This window comes from Hyperoodon ampullatus (assembly GCF_949752795.1).
Source record: "Hyperoodon ampullatus genome assembly, chromosome: 20".
Classification (NCBI taxonomy): Eukaryota; Metazoa; Chordata; class Mammalia; order Artiodactyla; family Ziphiidae; genus Hyperoodon; species Hyperoodon ampullatus.
In genome coordinates, this window is record NC_136933.1 from 19,359,844 (window position 1) to 19,381,559 (window position 21,716).

A 21,716-nucleotide genomic window follows, 5' to 3' on the forward strand; every position below is an offset into this window, starting at 1 on the left:
TGAAAGTCTGTACCTTTTTTTTTTTTTTTTTTTTTTTTTTTTTTTTTTTTTTTTTTTTTTTTTTTTGCGGTACGCGGGCCTCTCACTGTTGTGGCCTCTCCCGTTGCGGAGCACAGGCTCCGGACGCGCAGGCTCAGCGGCCATGGCTCACGGGCCCAGCCGCTCCGCGGCACATGGGATCCTCCCAGACCGGGGCACGAACCCGTATCCCCTGCATCGGCAGGCGGACTCTCAACCACTGCGCCACCAGGGAGGCCCGAAAGTCTGTACCTTTTGACCATGTTCACACGTTTTGCCTACTGCTGCCCACCACCTGCCTCTGGCAAACACCAGTCTCTTTTCTGTATTTATGAGCTCAGTGTTTTTTTTGTTTTTCGTTTTTAAATTCTACACATAAGTGAGAGCATATGGTATTTGCCTTTCTCTGTCTGACGTATTTCACATAGCATAATACCCTCAGGGGCCATCCATATTGTTTTGAATGGCAAGATTTTCTTTGTTTTTATGGCTGAATAATATTTCGGTGTATGTATACACCACCTTTTCTTTATCTAATCATCTACTGATGGACACTAGGTTGTTTCCATCTCCTGTCTATTGTAAATAATGCTGCAGTGAACATAGGGGAGCAGACATCTTTTTGAGTTAGTGTCTTCATTTTCTTCACAGAAATACCCAGAAGTGGAATTGCTGGATCATATGGTAGTTCTATTTTGAGGAGCCTCCATCCTGTTTTCCATAGTGGCTATACCAATTTACATTTCCACCAGCAGTGTACAAGCATTCACTTTTCTCCATAGTCTCACCAATGCTTGTTATTTCTTATCTTTTTGACAATAGTCATTCTAACAAGTTTGATAGTTAGTAATCTAATTATCAAAGAATTAACATCTTTTCCTGTACCTGTTGGCCATCTGTATGTCTTCTTTGGAAAAATGGCTATTCAGATTCCCATTTTTAAATCAGATTATTTGTTTTTTTTGCTGTTGAGTTGTATGAGTTCTTTATATATTTTGGATATTAATCCCTTGTCAGATATATGGTTTGCAAATATTTTCTCCCATTCCGTAGGTTACCTTTTCATTTTGTTGATGGTTTCCTTTGCTGTGCAGAAGCTTTTTAGTTTGATGTAGTCCCATTTGTTTAGTTTTGTAAGTGAGGTATTAAAGTCCCCTATTTTTTTTTTAATAAATGTATGTATGTATTTATTTCTGGCCACGTCAGGTCTTTGTTGCAGTGTGTGGGCTTCTCATTGCGGTGGCTTCTCTTGCGGAGCACAGGCTCTAAGCACGCAGGCTTCGGTAGTTGTGGCATGTGGGCTCTAGAGCGCAGGCTCAGTAGTTGTGGCGCACAGGCTTAGTTGCTCCGCGGCATATGAGATCTTCCCGGATCAGGGATCGAACCCGTGTCCCCTGCACTGGCAGGCAGATTCTTAACCACTGCACCACCAGGGAAGTCCCAAGTCCCCTATTCTTATTTTATTGCTCTCTATTTATCCTTTTAGGTCTGTTTATATTTGCTTTATATATTTAGGTGCTCCTCTCTTGGGTGCATATATATTTATAATTGTTATATCCTCTCGTTGGATTGACCCCTTTACCATTATGTAACGCCCTTCTTTGTCTCTTATTACATTCTTTGTTTTAAAGTCTGTTTTGTCTGATATAAGTATAGCCACCCCAGCTTTCTTTTGGTTTCTATTTGCATGTAATATCAGCATAAAGAAGTCCCTTTAACATTTCTTGTAAGGTCGGTTTAGTGGTGATAACTCTTTTAGCTTTTGCTTGTGTGGAAAACTCTACCTCTGCTTCAATTCTGAATGAGAACTTTGCTATGTAGAGTATTCTTGAAAGTGTTTTTCTTTTGGTACTCTAAATATGACATTCCCCTGCCTTCTGGCCTGCAAAGTTTCAGCTGAAAAATCTGCTGGTGGTTTTATGGGGGTTCCCTTGTACCTAACAAGTTGTTTATCTCTTGCTGCTTTTAAGATCCTTGCCATGTCTTTAACTTTTGACATTTTAATTAAAATGTGTCTTGGTTCCTCTTGTTTGGGACTTGCTGGCTTTCCTGGATCTGGGTGCCCGTTTCCTTCCCTAGGTTAGAGAAGTTTTCAGCCGTTATTTCTTCAGACAAGTTTTCCGCCCCTTTCTCTGTCTCTTCTCCTGCTGGTACCCCTATAATACAAACCATAAGTCCCTTAAGCTATCTTCACTTTTTTTCCATTTTTTTCCTCTGCTCTGATTATGGGAGTTCCACTGCCCTGTCGTGAGTTCACTGATCATGTCTTCTGGCTGATGACTGTGACATCCTTTGTTTACTGATACGGCAGGAAATATTCCATTTCTCACTCTGCTTCATCCAGTCTGCTGTTGAATCCCTCTAGTATATTTTTCAGTTCAGTTGTTGTATTCTCCAGCTTTGATTCTTTCTTGTATTTTCTTTCTCTTTGTTGAGGTTCTTTCTATGTTCAGGGAGCATCTTTATGACCTTTACTCTGAACTCTTTATCAGGCAAATTATGTATCTTCATTTCATTAAGGTTTTTTTTCCTGAGGTTTTATCCTGTACTTTTATTTGGAACATATTTCTTTGTTCCTTCTTTTTGCTTGACTCTGTAAGATAAAACAGTTACCTCTCCCAGTTTTGAGAACAGGACTAGGAGATGAACCTTATGATTCAACGCTACCCTGGCTCTTGACTGGCTCTCAAGCCTTTGTGATTGTCCAAGCAACGTATTATTTTTTTAATAGCTCCCAGGAATTAAGGGTGTGCCAAGACCTGTCATTGCCCCACAGGGGAGGATATCATACCTAGATTTAGGCTGATTGGAAGCAAGACCCTCAGGCAGCAGCTTTTAATGTATACAAATATATACAGTTCTGTGGGACCACAAGCTTATTAAGTCCTGCTAGCCACCTGAGCCAGGTGATGAGAATGAAAACATGGTGTCCATTGGCCTCTGTTCCCTGAAGGTGCCTCCGTAGGCCTACACATACATGGGTTCCAAGCGTGAACCCCACCCCTCAGACTGAAGCTTCAGGATAAGCAAATAGGCCTGTTTCACATTAAGACTGTGGGTGTGTTTAAGTCTGCTATCTGCAGTGCCCTGGTGTGGTAGCCTGCCAAGAACTGTCTACAACTGTTACAGTCTCATGGGACCCAGGAATGTCAGCACCCCTGGCCACCAGAGCCAGGTAAGTAAGGGGCATTCCCTGGTTGGCAGCCACAAAAACCAGAGCACCAAATACAAAACCAGGACACCAAACACATGTAAGATCTCCCCTGCAAGACATGCTGGCGTTCTGGAACATGCAGAGGGAGAGCACAAAGATAGTAGAGCCCGCCCTCTGGAGTCTATGGAAGGATTACAGTCAGTCCTTAGAGTTGTGTTTAATTAGAAGCCTGCCTCTCAGGCTATAGCTATGATAATAAGCTAATAGGCCTCTTTCAGCAGAAAGACTGAGCTCCCTTTGTCTCATGCTGTTCCCCTGGGGGGGTAGCTGATTAAGCACTTTTTCTCCATTTCTGTGAGTGTGAGCCCCGCTGGCTGTCAGATTCAGACAATGTTGTGGTGTCGTCTGGTTGCCACTGCAAAAACAAGGGTATAAGCTCCTTTCTCTAAGACACTGGTGAGCTGGAGCGAGGCAGGAGAGTGCGGAGATTGCGTCCACTGGCCTCCATTCCCTGAGAGCATCTCCGTGGGTGCCTAGATGTCAAAGCCCCTGGACAAGCACATAGACCTCTTTCACAGAAAGACTGGGGGTTGCTTCTGTCTGCTGTCTGTGCGGTGTCCTGGGGGTCATAGTCTACCAAGAACCTTCTCTCTGATTGTTACAATCCTGTGGGACCAAAATATTAGCCTGCCTGGCATCCAGAGTCAAGCAATCAAGGGATATTCCCTGGGCAGTAGCTGCAGAAACCAGAGCACCAGATGCATGTAGGAGCTCCCTCTGGGTGATACTGGGTCTCTGGAGCACAGCAGATGGGAAACAAGATGTCACCCACCGGCCACCATCCCCAGAAAGTATCCCAGCGGACCCCTAGATGTGTGTTAAGTTAGATGCCTGCCGCTGCCTCTAGCTGATGCTTTAAGATTGGCAAATGAGCCTCTTTCACATTAAGTCAGGTCCTCTTCTGCATTTGGCCCTGAGGCAGGGGAGTGCAAGAGTACGAGCCCTGTAAGAATTGTTTCTTAGTTCGCTGTAGCCTTGTGAGTCTCGGGGACATGAGCTCTTTTGGTCTTCAGAGCTAGATGTTTTGGGGGCTTGTCTTTCAGGTTCAAACTCAACCCTTAACTCCCCAGGGAAAAGCTCTGGGTTTTGAGTTTTCTCCAGCTTGTGGGTTGTCCTGCTGAGGGTGGGGTTTATGGTGAGATTGTGTCTCAGCCTCTCTTACCAGCTTAGATGTCATTTTCTTCTTGTTTGCCCAATGTGTAGGAGCTGCTCAGCTAGTTTTTAGGGTTTTTTTCAGAGGAAATTGTTCCCTATGTAGCTGTTGATTCAGTATTTCTGTGGGAGAAGGTGAATTCAGGATCTTCCTATGTCACCATCTTGATCCAGAACCCAATATTTATTACCTTGCAAAAATAAATTATTTTCTGATTATATCTTGAGTACGTACTGCTGTGCCGCTTTTTCTAATATATACATAGTTTTTATACGCATCTTTTTTATGTTTTAACATTTTTAGCAGCTCATCTATACATTTAATTTTTCTTTGAAGTTTTCCAGAAAAGCAGTCTTGACTTGCAGTCAGATTTTGCCAAATATAATGAAAACTACGAATTTATTCAAGCTACACTTGAATAAATTTCCTGGACTTAAATGTTCTCTGTCTCTTCTATGAAGACACTCATTGATGCCAACAGAAAGGCCATATTTGAGTTTTGAGCATTCTATTCACTTCCAGTGTGACCAGTTGAATTGTATATTTTCTAAAACATTTTTCTTTTTCATGGAAAGAAATGAAAATTTTCTCTTTTTTTTTAGTTTTATTTATTTATTTATTTATTTGCGTTACGCGGGCCTCTCACTGTTGTGGCCTCTCCCGTTGTGGAGCACAGGCTCCAGACACGCAGGCTCAGCGGCCATGGCTCACGGGCCTAGCCGCTCCACAGCATGTGGGATCTTCCCGGACTGGGACATGAACCTGTGTCCCCTGCATCGGCAGGCGGACTCTCAACCACTGCCCCACCAGGGAAGCCCGAAAATTTTCTCTTGAGGGGTGTTCATATTTTATCAATTTATATGATATCTGATTCACTTATATAATTATAATAACTAATGGCCCTGCCATCTGTACTGCATAACCACTGTTATTTAGAACAATTTAGGAATACTTTTACAAACTTACCCCTAAAATCTAACCTCATGTTTTTCGTCTCTTTCTCTTTAGCCTGTACAGTAAAGCGGGTGGGACGCCTCCTTGTGCTTCTCCAGGTTTTCCATTTCTTCCTCCATATCCCCCACAAGAAGCTACCAGGACTGTCAGTTCTTTATCTGTTGCTGACGCTGTTTCTTCTTCAGCGACAAGTCATACAGCAGCCAAACCTGCTGCTCCTTCATTTGGTGTCCTTTCAAACCTGCCACTGCCTGTTCCCACAACAGACACTTCAGCACCGGTAGGTATCAGATATCTGTAGTTTGTACCCTTGAAATATTCAGTCAACCAACATTATATCCCTCCAGTATGCCAGCCACCATGGCACAAAAGATAAAAAGATTAAATCACATTTTCAACTTCAGTAACAATTTCAAAGAGGTAACCAGCAAATAATTAAATAATTGTAAGTAGAAGAGGTAGTCTAGAGCTATGGCAAAGACACAGTTAAGGGAATAGTCAGTGCTCCCAGGGACCATCGTAGAGCTAGAAAGATACCTTTATAAAAGATGCAGTTCTTTTTCTTAAACCACTTATCCTTGGTGCCTCAAAGCATGCCTGATGCACATAGTAGGTGCTCATTCAAAATGAGGCAGATGAATGAATGAATTCACACTTGGGTCCAAATTTTGATAGATGGTAATGAATTTGCCAGGATGATAAGGGGTCACATAAGGCAACTCTGTGAAGAGGCAACAGCGTTGACAAAGATTTGGAAGCATAAACCAGATGGCATATTTGTGAAGCTGCCTGTTATAGAGCCCTCTGGTTGTCATATAGGACACAGGCAAAGATATGAGAAGGATCATGTAGGAGAAGCATGTATCAGATTATGGAGGGTCTGCTCTAGCATACTGAGGACTTTTAATCCAGTGTCTCATTGGTGTAAAAAATTGTGTGTTCTTAAGTTAAGCTGGTATCTGCTGCCCTGTGGGATGTTACTGAAGGAGAGACTGTGCATTAAACATATTAAAGGGATTTTAAAACCTGCATTTTTAACCCTTAGTGAATATCACCCATAGTAATACTCAAAAATTAAAAAATTATCATAATCAACTTTACTAATTTTAGTGTTTGTAATAATTTAGAATACAGACCCATTAGAATATAGACCCAAGTGGACTTCATTTTTCCAAAACCTTTCATCATTGTATTAATGAATATTATGCACAAATTATAATTAGTAGTATAAATAAAATTACAAGAGAACTTTCCATGGGTCCTTGATTTTAAAATGTCATCTATATTCAAACAATGTATACTCTATTCCTTATCGACCCTACTCTCATGGAACTTAGGTAACTATTCAGATTTTTGCCAACTTACTAATTTTTCTATACTTAATGCCTTTCACTTGAGACAAACATTCATATACATCAATGAAACCCACAGATAATTCTCCACATTTGTCACAGATACACTTAGGAGATTTATTTTACAACCGTATACTTGTCCAAGGGCTAAACACAGGTACTCACATGATCCCCATCAAAAAAAAAAAAAAAGTAACCCTATATGTATAAAGATACACTGAAAAAAACAGTGACGAAAAAAGGGTAGGGTAAGGATATTGTGAAGTGCAAAGATTAAGTGTGATCATGAAAACAGTTATGGGACGCGGTACATTAAGAATTACTTTTATAACCAAATAGGAGCAGTCAGAAAGATGGCTGAAGTTTAACACCATTTCACACTCTCTTTAGATAAGCCAAAATGGTTTTGGTTACAAGATGCCTGATATCCCTGATGTATTTCCAGAACTCTCAGAACTAAGGTAAAAAAACTAGGAGAGTAACATTGCTGTTTGTTGTCTATTTAATTTGTAAATAGAAACCACATCATCATTTTCATATCCATATTAAGTTAAAAAAAAACTTTTAAATCATCACTCTTCCTATATTGTGGTTGTCTTAGTGGGAAAGTTCTGTGAATCAGTCGTATGTCTTGTAGGTTATATTTATTGAGTTACTGGTCTGTGAGAAATCCTACAGTTAAAAGAGGTTTAGCTTTATTTGATCCAGTGTTTTACAGTCACTTGTAGGAAGTGGTGATGTGTTATTCTCTGCTAATAATTAATGAAGTTTACACGCAGCACGTACACGTTAAAGCAGTCATACACGGAGTAATGCTTGCAGCAACCCGTGAAGTAGGGGCTGTTATTGTTGCCGTGTTACAGAGCATTCTCCTCCTCCTTCTTTTCTTCCTTCCCTTTAAAAACATTATTATGAAAACGTCAAAAATACCAAAAGGAGAACCTCTTTGCCATCTTCTTCCAGCTTTTTTCAGGAAGTATATGGGTATAGGTCAGGATTATTTTAAACCAAATCCCAAATATTATGTTATTTTTACCTATAAGTTCTTCACTAAATTTCTCCGCCAGGTAAAGACTTTTTCTTTGCCATAATCCCAATCCACATCATCATCATACCTCACAATATGAATGCTAATTCTTTAATTCTTTGATATTATCTTATTTCCCCAGGGTCTTAATAATTAAATCTTTTGGTTGGTAGTTTATTTGAATCACGGTTCAAAATAAGATCTACCTATTGCATTTGAATACTGTTATCTTTTATAGTTCTTTTAATCATGAACCATTTCTCCCACATTTATTAATATGTATGTACATATACACACAAACACATATATACACATATGCATGCATACATATACATACAAATATATATAATACACATGTAAATACATATAGAGTAAATTATACACATATTATTAAATATTTATGTAAGAAACTGGTTATTTGTCCTATACACTTTCCCATACCCTGTTGTTGCCTGATTGCATCCTTGTCGTTCCACTGAGGGTGCTCCTCTATTTCTCATATTTCCTTCTACTGGTGGCTAGATACAGAGTTTTGATTAGATGTAGGTTCAATTTTTTTTTATCAAATCATTACATTGTATACCTTAAACTTGCACAATGTCTCAAGGAAACTGGGGGAAAAAATTTAGGTTTAATTCTTTTGGCAAGAATATTTACATCATAGTTAGTGCATATTTCCTATTACATCACATACGGCAGCAGTGATGTCTGGTTGCCTTATTTTTAGTGACATTAGGATTGAAACAGGTTGAAACACTTGAAATCACTGACTATGCATTATTTCATTAAGGATTGCAGATGTGATTTCCTACTGCCAGAATTAGCCAGAAGTCTATGAAGACTTTCCTTCATAGAAAAGGAAAGTTTAGTTATATTGAAATATACTTCATACAGAAAGACAAGATATATGCTTGATTTTTTTGCTCTTTATTTATTGATTTTCAGAATAATGAGTTGATGCATAAGCTAGCTGCAAAAGTTCTGATAGGCGAGGTTTTTTTTGTTTTTTTATAGTTGTTTTTGAGTTATTATAAACTCATAAATTTAAAAAAATTTGTGTTTCAGTCCATTCAAACATTATTCTTTTTGCTGCTTAAACAGTTCTATCTTTAGTCAGTAGGAAACTCTGGCAAAACAAAGATGTCATGGGCTCAACATGAACTTTTTTTTTCCCTGACCTGAAGCCAGCCATTTCTCTGAAAGGCACTTGTTCTTTTTCAAAATAACAATACTAATAAAATAACAATATCAGTAGTGATTATTGAAAGCAGGATAAGTTTTTGTTTATTTGTTTTGTTTTTTCCACTTCTTTTGTCTTTAGGATATAGCACACCAGGGATGTACAGCCAAATACTATTTTTTAAAGTCTTTTCAGTAAAATTTCTCTGGATGATTATATAACTTAGGAAAAAAAACCAGGTTCATTTATTTCCATTTGCTTTGAATTTTAGAGACTGCTTTTTCTTTTTTAATTTTGTTTTTTAATTATATACTGCATTTATATGGATCTATATTTAGTCAAAACTGAAAGATAGGTTCAGAAAGGTTTCCCTCCCTCCCTATCCCACCCATCCAGTTCCCTCTTTCACTCTCTGGATATGATTTTTGTTCTGGGATTAGCCTTCCACGATTGCTTTTTTTTTTTTTTTTTTTGGCAGTACGTGGGCCTCTCACTGTTGTGGCCTCTCCCGCTGCGGAGCACAGGCTCCGGACATGCAGGCTCAGCAGCCACGGCTCACAGGCCCAGCCGCTCCGCGGCACGTGGGATCCTCCCGGACCGGGGCACGAACCCGCGTCTCCTGCATCGGCAGGCGGACTCTCAACCACTGCGCCACCAGGGAAGCCCCACGATTGCTTTTTAAAAACATTTTTATGACTATATGTACACAGACACATATACATGTATCATTTATTGTGACAGCCACATACCTATTAGGTAAATAGGCGCAGAAGTTAAAATTGGTAGGTTATTAGGGCTGTTCGTAAACCCTCATCCTCATAGTCCTGTAGTGACTTGACACTGTACTGTATTTAGAGTACTTTTTGTTCTATTGTGATTGATGTTTTATTTGCTTTTAAGGTTATAATTTGCCTTCTTCTGTGTCTATATAAAAATATATATGTCAAAAATTATTTAGAACTCTATCAGCTGAATGAAACTGAAAAATGGTGAATACTTATGGAAAAAAACTAGTTGACTGATATTCATTAACATTTTTTTCTGTTGTGTTTCTAGTGTGTCACAACTTACAGATATGAATGATCAAGAGGAGATATTACTAGAACAGTTTCTGACTTTGCCTCAACTAAAACAAATTATTACTGACAAGGATGACTTAATGAAAAGTATTGAGGAGCTAGCAAGTATGTCTTTCCTTACTTATTAAATTTCCTAAGAAAAATGTGATCTTTACCTAGCAATAAACTAAAAATTTATCTTACAGGAAAAAATCTCCTTTTGGAGCCCAGCTTGGAAGCCAAAAGGCAAACTGTTTTAGATAAGGTGAGTTAGTTATCATTTTTTAAGAAATCCATACAATTTTAAAATAGAATTAAATAGCATTTGAATTTTCTCTTTTAGTATGAATTACTTACACAAATGAAATCAACTTTTGAAAAGAAGATGCAAAGGCAGCATGAACTTAGCGAGGTAAGATTGTTTAGCTCTTTTCTTTTACCATAAGAATTTTTAATCTTAATGTGCATGTGCCACATTTTTAAATTCATTATTACCAGAAAGCATTTATTAGGTATCTGAGTTTATCTTATCTGTTTATAAGTCATGATAAACAGCTCCAAGTTACGCAGATGAACAGCTGTCAGTTATAAGCCATTGTAAATCATTTGTGCTCATGCAAGAGCATTTGGTTCCAAAACAGAAAAATATAAAAAGCCCCATAAAGAACTCTTCTGGGAGTTATTATAAAGGCAGTTTAACTCTTCTAATAAAAGCTACCAACAAAAATTTTAATTTTAGACTACTTGTAAGCCTATATACAAGTATCTTAAATGAAAAGTTAGCAAATTGAAAAATATAATATATAAAACGTATAAAGTATAATTCACCACAAATAATAGATTTTATGCTAGAAATATGTGAAAAATCAAAAACTTTATAAAATTCAACCCATGTTCCTAAGAAAACAAATCTTTAAAAATAAAAAGGGCAAAAATCATTTAAAAAATTAAAATAAATGAAAGAGAAGAGGATATAATCTTCATATCTCATGTCAGTAACCCAATCATAATATTCTGTTTCCTTTAAAATCAGAAATTCTAGAAGGTAAAGCCAATTTAGTAAAGCATAAAGTAGAAATAAGACAACAGCAAAAAAAATGATGGTAAAGGAGAATATAAATTTATAATAGATTTCAGATGATCATTCTTTAGAATACAGTAATAGTAGCTGACATTGTACAATTGTTGTATCTTTTGCATTGCACTAAGCTATTTACATATATTGCCCATTATTCCACCCAAAACCCTATGAGGTAGATGTTGTTGCTGTTTTTCCATTTTGCAGATGAGGAAACTGAGGCACATGGATACTAAATAACATCCCTGAGGTCATGTAAATAGAAAGTGTCAGAGTCAGGAGTCACATGTAAGCAGTCCTCCCTCACTTTTAACTGGAAAATCTGACAGAGTCAACTAAAATACCTTTAGATGCTTATTAAAGCTTAGTAGATGCTGAAGAAACTTTTCACAATACAGCATCATTCCTTAGACAAACTCTTAATAAACTAAGATAAAATTAATTCCTTAATTTAATAAGGAAACCAACAGCAAACATCATACCTAATGACTCAACATTTCCAGGATCCCTTTAATGTTAGGAATGAGACAGTGATGCCCCAGTATCACTGCTATTTAACATTGCTTGGGAGGTTCTGGCCACTGTAAGAAGACAAGAAAAGGAAAAGGTATAATGTGAAAGAAAAGATGAAACGGTTGTTAACCAAAACCAAACAAGTAAAAATCCTAGCAAATTGAGAAGGTTTTCCTCTAGATATCTCGCAACTACCAGTGCAAAATGAAGTAGAAGAAAAAAACTCATTTACAATATAAACAAAACTGTAAAAAATTTAGAACTGAACCCAGTGAAGTAAGTTAGGAAACTTTACTGAATGACACAAAAGAAGACTTGAAGAAATAGAGTAACAGAATATTCATGGACTGAAAGATACAGTATTATAAAGATTTCATTCTTCCCAAAATAACAAAAATCTTCTATACTTCCAATCAAAATCCCACGAGTATTTTTTTTAATTTAAACAGATATATTCTAAAGTTCTTCTGAAAAACTAAACAGGTTAAACTAGTCAAGAAGAGCTTGAGCAAAAAGAAACCCCTTCCCAGTATCAAAATACACTATAAAATCTCTTTATTTAAAACAGTAGAGTAGCCTTGTAGGAAGCAAAAAATAGTTCTGTGGAACAGATTGTGCAGTTCAGAAACAGACATATATATGAGTAATTGGTTAGAAAAAAATGAGAATTTAATAAAGCCAGTCCATTTAGAAAAAAGTTAGATCCCTATATCATAGCATACACAGAAAGATACTCTAGATAGAGTAAGTATTTAGGTGGAAACCATAAAATTATGAGAGACAACTATCTGCTAGAGTTTTTTTTTTAGGATTATGATGGGAAAATCCTTTCTAAGCATTATGACAATAGGCAGAAACATAAAATAAAAAACTGATGATTTAAGCTATATATAAATTTAAACTTTGTATACATTGAAGATCATAAAATCAAAAGTGAAGTAAAGGGGACAACTATTTGTAGCAGATATAACAAATATTAATGCCAATGGTCCATAAAGAAACCTTACATACAGGCAAAGGGAAGAACAGGAAACTCACAAAAGGAGAAATATGAAGGTCCAATAAACATTCTGATATAGCAATTATTCTGACTTCTTGAAATGTTTAAAAAACTCCTTGATTCCTAGGATTGTCTCTATAGATGTGTTCACTCAGAACCTCTGAAGATGATGACTCTTCTATACTCAAAGTATGGAAACCACTTCACTAGACTGTTGGTGCCATTAGTGCAGGAACCTGTCCTGTTTTTTCCCCCCTGTATACCCAATACCTTGGTCCAGTGCTTGGCACATGGTACGTACTCAATAAATATTTAATGAATAAGTAAATGGAAACATTTGAAAAGATGCTCAACCTTACACTAATAAGCAAAATTACATTATCTGTGCGAGTGAGACTTGTAAAGATAGATAACCAGTGTAGGTAAAGGTGATTAAAAATGGTGTATTTCTATATATCACTGTATGTGATGTATCACAATGAGATACCATCTCACACCCACTAGGATGACTATTAATAAAAACAGTTTTAGTTCCTACATTTAGATCTTTGATCCATTTTGAGTTAAATTTTGTGTATGAGGTAAGGTAAGGGCACAACTTAATTCTGAACATGGATATCCAGTTTTCCTAGCAATAGTTGTCCAAGACTGTCCTTTCCCGACTGAATGTTCTCGGCACACTTTTGAAAATATTTGGCCGTATGTATGAGTGTTTGTTATTTCATTGATCTACATGTCTCTTCTGATTGCCAGTACCATACTCTTTTGATTACTGTAGCTTTATAGTAAGTTTTGAAATCAGGAAGTATGAATCCTCCAACTTTGTTCTTTTTCAAGATCGTTTTGACTATTTGGGGGTCTCTTGAGATTCTCTATGAATTTTAGGGTGGATTTTTCTATTTCTGCAAAAAATGCTGTTGACATTTTGATAGGGATTACATAGACTCTGGAGATCACTTTGGGTAGTATTGTCTTAACATATTAAGTTTTCTGATCCATGAACACAGGTGTCTTTCTACTTATTTGTGTCTTCTTTAATTTCTTTCAGCAATGTTTTGTAGTTTTCGGTGTCCTTCACCACTTTGGCTAAATTTAATTCCATCACCTTTGCCATATTCTGTTCATTAGAAGCAAGTCACTAGGTCCAGACCACACTCAAGGGGAGGGGATTATACAAGGGCAGGAATACCAGGAGAGGAGGATCATTGGGGATCATCTTAGAGGGTGCCTACCACAATGATCTGGTTCCTAAATTCCCAAGAGAGGACAGTGATCTGCCCAGTTTCTCTCACTTAATAGTTTGCAGGCAATGCATTGGTTTCTATTGTGTTAGGTAGCCATCTCATATCCAAAAGGTGAGGACTTAGATGGGACCAGATTTCCTCAAAAAGAAGCTATGTAAGGCACATAATGAATTGCTTCTCCCTACCTCTACCTCTAATCCATTTTCCTTCCCTCTAAGGAGTTTTTCTGAGCATTAGAAACTAATATATTTGATTTTCTTTTTCAGAGCTGCAGTGCGAGTGCCCTACAGGCAAGATTGAAAGTAGCTGCACATGAAGCTGAGGAAGACTCTGATAATATTGCAGAAGATTTCTTGGAGGGAAAAACTGATATAGATGATTTTCTCAGTAGCTTCATGGAAAAGAGAACAGTATGTAATACTCTTCAGTTGAGGACAAGTGACAGCGTAATATCAAATAACTTATGTATATTCATGAGTAAAAAAAACCTTAGCACATTACTGAGCTGGAGTTTTGAGTGCCATGAGAGGAAACTGAAGAGCCTCTATTGAGAATGATAGCAACATCCTGCTATCACTGTAAACCTGCTTGTTGTGAGTACACAAGCAGGTAAATCACATAATGGTTCTGTTTCAGAAATGATAGTATCTGTATCATTCTGTAGTAAAGCTAGTAAATTAGCTGAAGTCTAGTCTTAATAGTTGTAATATACTCCTGAATAACCTGTTTCACAAGTTGTTTAAAAAGAGAATAACCTATATAGTGTGTTTGTTTGTTTGTTTGTTTGGCTGTGCCACACGGCTTGCAGGATCTTAGTGCACTGACCAGGGTTTGAACCCTGGCCACTGCTGTGAAAGTGCTGAGTCCTAACAACTGCACCACCAGGGAATTCCCTATACAGATTTTTAAAATTTTTTTGGTTTTAATATTACTGAGAACATTCTGGGGATAATTTCTGTTCTAGTATTTCCATTATATTTAAAGAAAAAAATTTTAAGTCTGCTTAGCAGTATCTTGTCCTTTGATAGAGTCCTAAATATTTACCTAATTTCTCTGAAACATCACAGTTTAAAAATAACCTTTTGTTAATAAACGTTATAAAACAGATGTGCCATATATATATATAAACTGTTAAGGAAAGTGTGGCAGATTTTATTATCCCCATTTTCCATGAGAAAATTTGAAGTACAGGGACATTAATGACTATGGTTATGGCATTAGTGAAGCGTCGATTTTGGGTCCATTTTTCTTCGGTACTATATAACTGTATCTTGAAGTTTTTTTTGTTTTTGTTTTAATTTATTTAATTTATTTTTAGCTGCATTGGGTCTTCGTTGCCGTGCAGAGGCTTTCTCTAGTTGTGGCGAGTGGGGCTACTCTTTGTTGCAGAGCACGGGCTCTAGGCACGCAGGCTTCAGTAGTTGTGGGTCACGGGCTGTAGAGTGCAGGCTCAGTAGTTGTGGTTCACGGGCTTAGTTGCTCCGCGGCATGTGGGATCTTCCCGGACCAGGGCTCAAACCCGTGTCCCCTGCATTGGCAGGCGGATTCTTAACCACAGTGCCACCAGGGAAGCACTGAAGTTTTTATTTGTTAAGCTTCCTGGGTAACAACAGTAGGGTTTATTTTCATATTTTTAAAACACAGATATTTGAAATTATATAATCAGAGAACTGGTATAAAGGATCAGAGTGTGTTTTACACTCTGGAAGTTTACAAAGATTATCTTCCAAACAAAATTAAAATTTTTTTCTTTCTGATTCTTAAATTCTGCTCTACCTTAGACATCCACAGTTTAAATAATGTCAACAAGTTAAAAGATTCTTACTTAGAATTCTGTCAAATTTAGCTAGTAGTAGGAAGATTACTGGAGAAGTGACTGGTATTTTAAATACTTTGTCTTCTAGATTTGCCACTGTAGAAGAGCCAAGGAAGAGAAACTTCAACAAGTGATAGCAATGCACAGCCAATTTCATGCTCCACTATAGGTAAATTGTATTCTAGAAGGTTTGAGTCTTCAGGCTATTGCATGGCTATTTTTAATGAAGTGTTCTTACCAGTGTTTGTTCAGCCAGCTTTAAGCATAATATTGTCATTATAGCTATTGTGCTATATAACATGTAGAATACTTTATATTAAGCATAATGTTTTATACCTAAGCATATAACCAGTAGAAATTGTTTGCATATTTTCTCAGTATGATATTGGCGTAAATGAATTTTTTTTCACTATTTGATAGCTACTTATGTAGAGTTTAAGCTGTAATTAGTTCCTTTCTCTCAGCTGGTGTGGGGAGTATACCATATTAGTTGACATATTTCTCAGTAGTCTCTTCTGTCATTTCTTCCTTTAAAGTGAATTTCCGCTCAGTCTTTTTTCCATCTCACATCAGGATTATTCCAGTAACTTTCTGACCAGTCCTCTGACTTTAGGGTTTCTCCTTCCTGCTCAGCACTGACAGAGTGATCTTCCTAAAATACCACTCTGTGATAACATTTCTCTGCTCCAGGACCTGCAATGAACCCCTAGGGATGAGAAATGCCAAATTTCTCTCTCTGGCTTATATTTTAGATCATCCATTTTAATTTTCCATTTTCCCCTTATGTTCTCTCATGTCATGTTGTTTTTTCTACCACCATATCTTTGTTCATGCTCTCACCTGATCTCAGGACACTCTTCTGTTTTCCTCTCCATCTATCTTGTTTTAGGAATGATCTGGTGGCAAAGACTAGATCCCACCTCAACAACTTTAGAAGCTTTTGTTACTGGATAATGCAGGGAAAACAGAGCCAAAATGCAGAAAAGTACACCTCAGTCACCTGGGAGTGAAAACACGACATGAGGCCATCAGTAACCAAAGCAGCTCCTCTTAGACCCTTCCCAAGACTGCTTGTTTTTCATTTCTGCATCTCTCTTTTCTGTCTCTCACTCCCATGTGCTTTCTCACTTGCTCTTCAGAGCTTTCTTTGCTACACCTGCACATGGTTCAACCAGTGCTGCCCACAGGCTTGATCATGACAGTCCAAACAGCCAATGGAGACTGACAAGGGTCTCACCACAAATTCAGGGAAAGAGACTGGCCCTGCATAGACAGTGTCCATCCTGACCTCAGCAGTTTGACCTAGAGATTGGTGTCATGTGTTCATCTGCCCGCTCTGCTGGGCTAAAGGAGTAGACTTTGAGAAGGGAGCATGGGAGGTTCCCTTAAAAGGGATCAGGCTACAGGGAGGGAAGTGACAGGCATTTCTCAACCCCCATTCAAACTCATCTGCCCCTTTTCTCAGTCTAGTTGTCCTTAACATTAGTAGCAACATTGAATTGTTTTATTTTACAAATCAGACTGTTAATCCCTGGGGGTAGGGGTTGATTTTTAATATCAAGTATGCATTTCTCAAGGTTGAGAAGTAAGTGGGCACTGAGTAATTGCTTACTGACATGAGCATGCTAGAATCCTTTCCCTACCTCTTTTCCCTCAGAGTCAGATTATCTTCTTATAGGTAAATCTTAATTTATCATCTTAAATTAAATCTTAGGTTTCGATTTTCTTTTCTTTTCAGATTTTCCTGAAAACATGAACTGCCAAGAGAGGAATGGGACACAAAACTAAGCACATTTATATTTATGATTTGCAAATTGGCATTTCATTACAGTGGCTGAATTCATAGATACACTATATAGATTGTATACAGAACTGAGACTGATTTTGTACAGATTAGAACGATTGCTATGATCTTTGCTTTGAGAAATTTTTCTGCACTATTTGCACTAAAAATGTTTATTTGTTGTTGATAAATCCTATCATATTTAAGTTCCACTGCTGTTCCTCTCTTACTATTGATTAAATACATATGCATGTAATTTTAGCTAGTTTCAATATTTTATAAAATTACTTCATTTAAATTTGTAATTTTAATTTGAAATTGCCTCATTGCTTTATCAAGAATGGTTTCGATTTTTTCCTCTCAGGCTTTTTTGAAAAATTACCATTTCAACTGTAGAAAAACTGTTATTCTTCCTGTTTCTTTCTGTATGATAAAACTTTCAAAAATAATTTGTTTTTAAATATTCACAGTGTCAGGAAACACCAAACCTGCCAATGTGCCGTCTCAAGGAAGTAACTTTTAATTCATACAATAAATTAAAAGAGTAAACCAGTGGTTTTTACCTATTGTCTTATTTTTAAAATTAAAGTTTCACTTAAGAGACAATACAGGTAAATAAATATTTTACCTAATAGAAAAAACTACGTTTCATTTAAAATAGTCCAACATAAACTTTCATACTAACTTTTTTTTTTTTTTGGCCACACCGCGCAGCTTGCAGGATCTTAGTTCCCCAATCAGGGATTGAACCCGCATCCTCAGCAGTGAAAGTGCGGAGTCCTAACCACTGGACCACCAGGGAATTGCCTCATGCTAACTTTGTAAGTGTAAGTATCTGCTGGTTTGTGGTTAGGTAAGGATACTCTAAGTTCCTCATATTGAAGTTTAAAACAGTATTTTTGTTAATAAATAGTAAATTTAAACACACAAAAGTCAGTGAATTTTTCTGACCTTTACTGTGTTAGCTTTTCATAACAGAAAAGCTTTAATAATAAATAAAATTAATATTAATTTTTAGGCAGCCTAGTTTTTAATTAATTTAATTGGATTTTCGCTTTAACTCGTACTGTGTTAAACAGTTTGCTTTTATACTACGTTACAGAATGAATATATTTTATGGGTAACTGTGAAAGCTAATTAAGTAGAAAATCTTGAACTAGATATCTGAGGCTTGGTAAAGTAGTATCCAAATCACAAAACAACCTAATGACAATTTTTATTTAAACTTCATCACAGTATGATTGCTATTCCAAACACCAGCATACAGTATTTTTTTCTTTATTCTTCTTTCTATACATGTTTTTAGCAATAGAATTTTAGGAAAAACAAAATTTTCTTAGACTTGAATAATACTTAGTCTATGTGTGTGGAAGGACAAGTATTCACACCGACTATAAAGATATAATTTGGGTAAAGAAATTAACTTTTTTTAATCACTTGTCTTCCTGGTACTGTGCTAAGGGCATGCCATTTAATCTTCAAAATGACCAGACGAGGAAGGTATTATTATTCCGGATGTGGAGATGAGATAACTGAGGTAAGTGTTTCAAATTTGTGGCAGTCTTCTGGGTATTCAGGAACCTTTCCTTACTGTAGTGGTCACAGAAGCTTCAGCTTTCCCAGCAGTCACCACAATGGAGGACATGGTAGTCCCAATCTTCTGCAAACAATCAGGAAGCTTTCTGAGAAACCAGGCCCAGCCCAGAACAAGAGGCCAGCAGACCACAGCCATTAATTCATTTGATCTACTAATTTTATTAAGCCCCTACTAAGAATGAGGCACTGTGGAAATACTATACAATAATGACCCAAACATGGTCTAGGTGTTTAGGTACTTATCTACCTTTTCCTCCACCAAAAAAAAAAAAAAAGTCATTTTCTTATATAGTAGATCTCCTACATAATCACATAAGTAATTCATCTCAATGTTTTTTATTCTTTAAACTTTTAACTATCCCAGTTGCATTCTGTACCAGTTAACATACCTTGGTTTCTCCTTTTAAAATTAATTTTTTAGATAACCTCCTTACAACCCAGTCATTAATAAGAGGAGTCTGATCATCATTACCTACATTTAACCAACAAATCAGTTCAAATAATAGGTCATATAAGTCATCCAGGATGGACAATAGTCTGCATTTGAATATGTATGAATTTTGGTTCTGTTACTACAATAAAAATTTTAGTGACTTTTCTTTAATCTTATGGATATATTATTTTCTTCTTAAAATTGGCTATATTGGAGAAACAGTGCCAGAGGAAGAAAAAAAAGCCTGCCAAAGCAGAGATTCTGATTTTACTTTAACACATAATAGAAGACTAGATGGAAGTCACAATAGTAGAGAAAAGCTTAGGAGTTATTAGATTATTCAGAGTAGGGGTTTGTCATGGGTAGAAATTTAAAGGCTAACATCTCAAAAACAGAAGAAAGTTTTCTAAATAAATGCGATACATGCTAAACATAATGTTTCAAAGTTGGAAGATTTTCTAGGAATAATTCTAGACTAGGAAATTTATATTGAAATAGAGATTGACAGGTAAGTCTGATCATAATTCATATGTGCTTAAATTGAAGGACAGCTCAGATTCATTTTTAGGGAAAGAAAGTAAACTAATCATGTGCTCTTAATAAAAACCTATGCCAGGTTTTCCCTTCTCTTCACCTTCCTTTATTCTAAAAAGGTTTCTTTGTTGATTGCTGAGTCATGATCAAAATGCTTACCTACTTCATATTATTAAATTTTCCAGAAAATCACTAAATAATAAATCACTTGAGCTCTAAATATTACTGGTTGGGAAGTAATCTGTCTTGAGTCAGTTTTACATTGGTTTAAACCAACTGCTCTAAATAAAACACTTCCTTGATTGATGTTTGATTTAAAATGAGAATATACTGTTAGAGATTTTAGCCTTGTTGGATTGGCCATGCTCTTTTAAGGCTCTGTCCAGCACAATAAAGTTTTAATAAGCAATAAAGGTAACCTTTTTAAAATAAATTTCAGTGTTAGGTTAACTTATAAGTAGTCTAAATGAACATATGCTTAAATTATGTTTTGTAAAATATTTGGTGTGGGGCTGAAAAAAAATTTTGTATCTGATGTGGAAAACATCACATTAAAGAACTAAATTTTAAAATATCAAAGATTTATAGTATTTGCTTTTCAAAATAAATGCATAATTCTGTTTGGTATAGTTACTGTGTCATTTTTTTTAAATTTGTTATTTATTTTTGTAGATGTATACTGCCAAATGGAAGAAATTAAAGTCTCATCCTCAACATGAGGCAAAGAAGTTTCTAAGGGTTGATAATCAACTACAAGAGTGGTATGCAGTGAGTTATGTTATAAAAATGCAAAAGCTATTACAACTTATCCTAAGTATCATTAACAAGGTATTCCCTGCTACAGAAAGTTTGTACCTTTTGACCACCTTCCTCCAATTCCCCAACCCCACCTCCACCTCAGGTTAACCACAAATCTGATCTCTTTTTCTCTAACTTTGGTTTGTTCGTTTGTTTGTTTTAAATTACACATATAAGTGAAATCATACAGTATTTGTTTTCCTCTGACTTAGCATAATGCCCTCAAGGTCCATTCACATTTTCGCAAAAGGCAGAATTTCCTCATTTTTTATGTCTGAATACTATTCCATGGTGTGTGTGCTTTATTCATTCATCTGCTGGTGGACAGTTAGGTTGTTTCTATGTCTTGGCTATTTTAAATGATGCTGCTATGAACATGAAAGGGGTACAGATTACCTTTTCGAATTAGTGTTTTCATTTCCTTTGTATTAGAATTTCTGGATCGTATGGTAGTTCTATTTTTAATTTTTTGAGGGTCCTCCATACTGTTTTCCATAGTAGCTGTACCAGTTTATGGTCCCATTAACAGTATACAAGAGTTCTCTTAAATTCACATTATCACCAGCATTTCGTATTGCTTGTCTTTTTTTTTTTTTTTTTTTTTTTTTTTGCGGTACGCGGGCCTCTCACTGTTGTGGCCTCTCCCGTTGCGGAGCACAGGCTCCGGATGCGCAGGCTCAGCGGCCATGGCTCACGGGCCCAGCTCTGCAGCATATGGGATCCTCCCGGACCGGGGCACGAACCCGTATCCCCTGCATCGGCAGGCGGACTCTCAACCACTGCGCCACCAGGGAGGCCCTGCTTGTCTTTTTGATGTTGGCCATCCTACCAGATGTGAGGTGATATCTCATTATGGTCTGGTTTTGATTTGCATTTCCCTAATGACCAGTGATGCTGAGCATCTTTCCATATACCTGTTGACCCTTTTATATATCTTCTTTGAGAAAAATGTCTACTCAAGTCTT

The 21,716-nt window shown here is 36.8% G+C and overlaps 1 protein-coding gene across 1 annotated transcript in view; it reads left to right on the forward strand.

Annotated features, from left to right (window-relative positions):
• VPS37A (VPS37A subunit of ESCRT-I) overlaps window positions 1-17,920 on the forward strand; it is a 37,814-nt gene extending 19,894 nt beyond the window's left edge. Inside the window, exons 5-12 of the mRNA XM_079726743.1 lie at window positions 5,394-5,619; window positions 7,082-7,152; window positions 9,955-10,082; window positions 10,163-10,221; window positions 10,300-10,368; window positions 14,058-14,201; window positions 15,696-15,776; window positions 17,346-17,920. Of these exons, the coding sequence (XP_079582869.1) occupies window positions 5,394-5,619; window positions 7,082-7,152; window positions 9,955-10,082; window positions 10,163-10,221; window positions 10,300-10,368; window positions 14,058-14,201; window positions 15,696-15,776 (778 nt within the window). The 3' untranslated portion in view covers window positions 17,346-17,920. The remainder of the gene's footprint in view (window positions 1-5,393; window positions 5,620-7,081; window positions 7,153-9,954; window positions 10,083-10,162; window positions 10,222-10,299; window positions 10,369-14,057; window positions 14,202-15,695; window positions 15,777-17,345) is intronic.
• The last annotated feature ends 3,796 nt before the right edge of the window (window positions 17,921-21,716 follow it).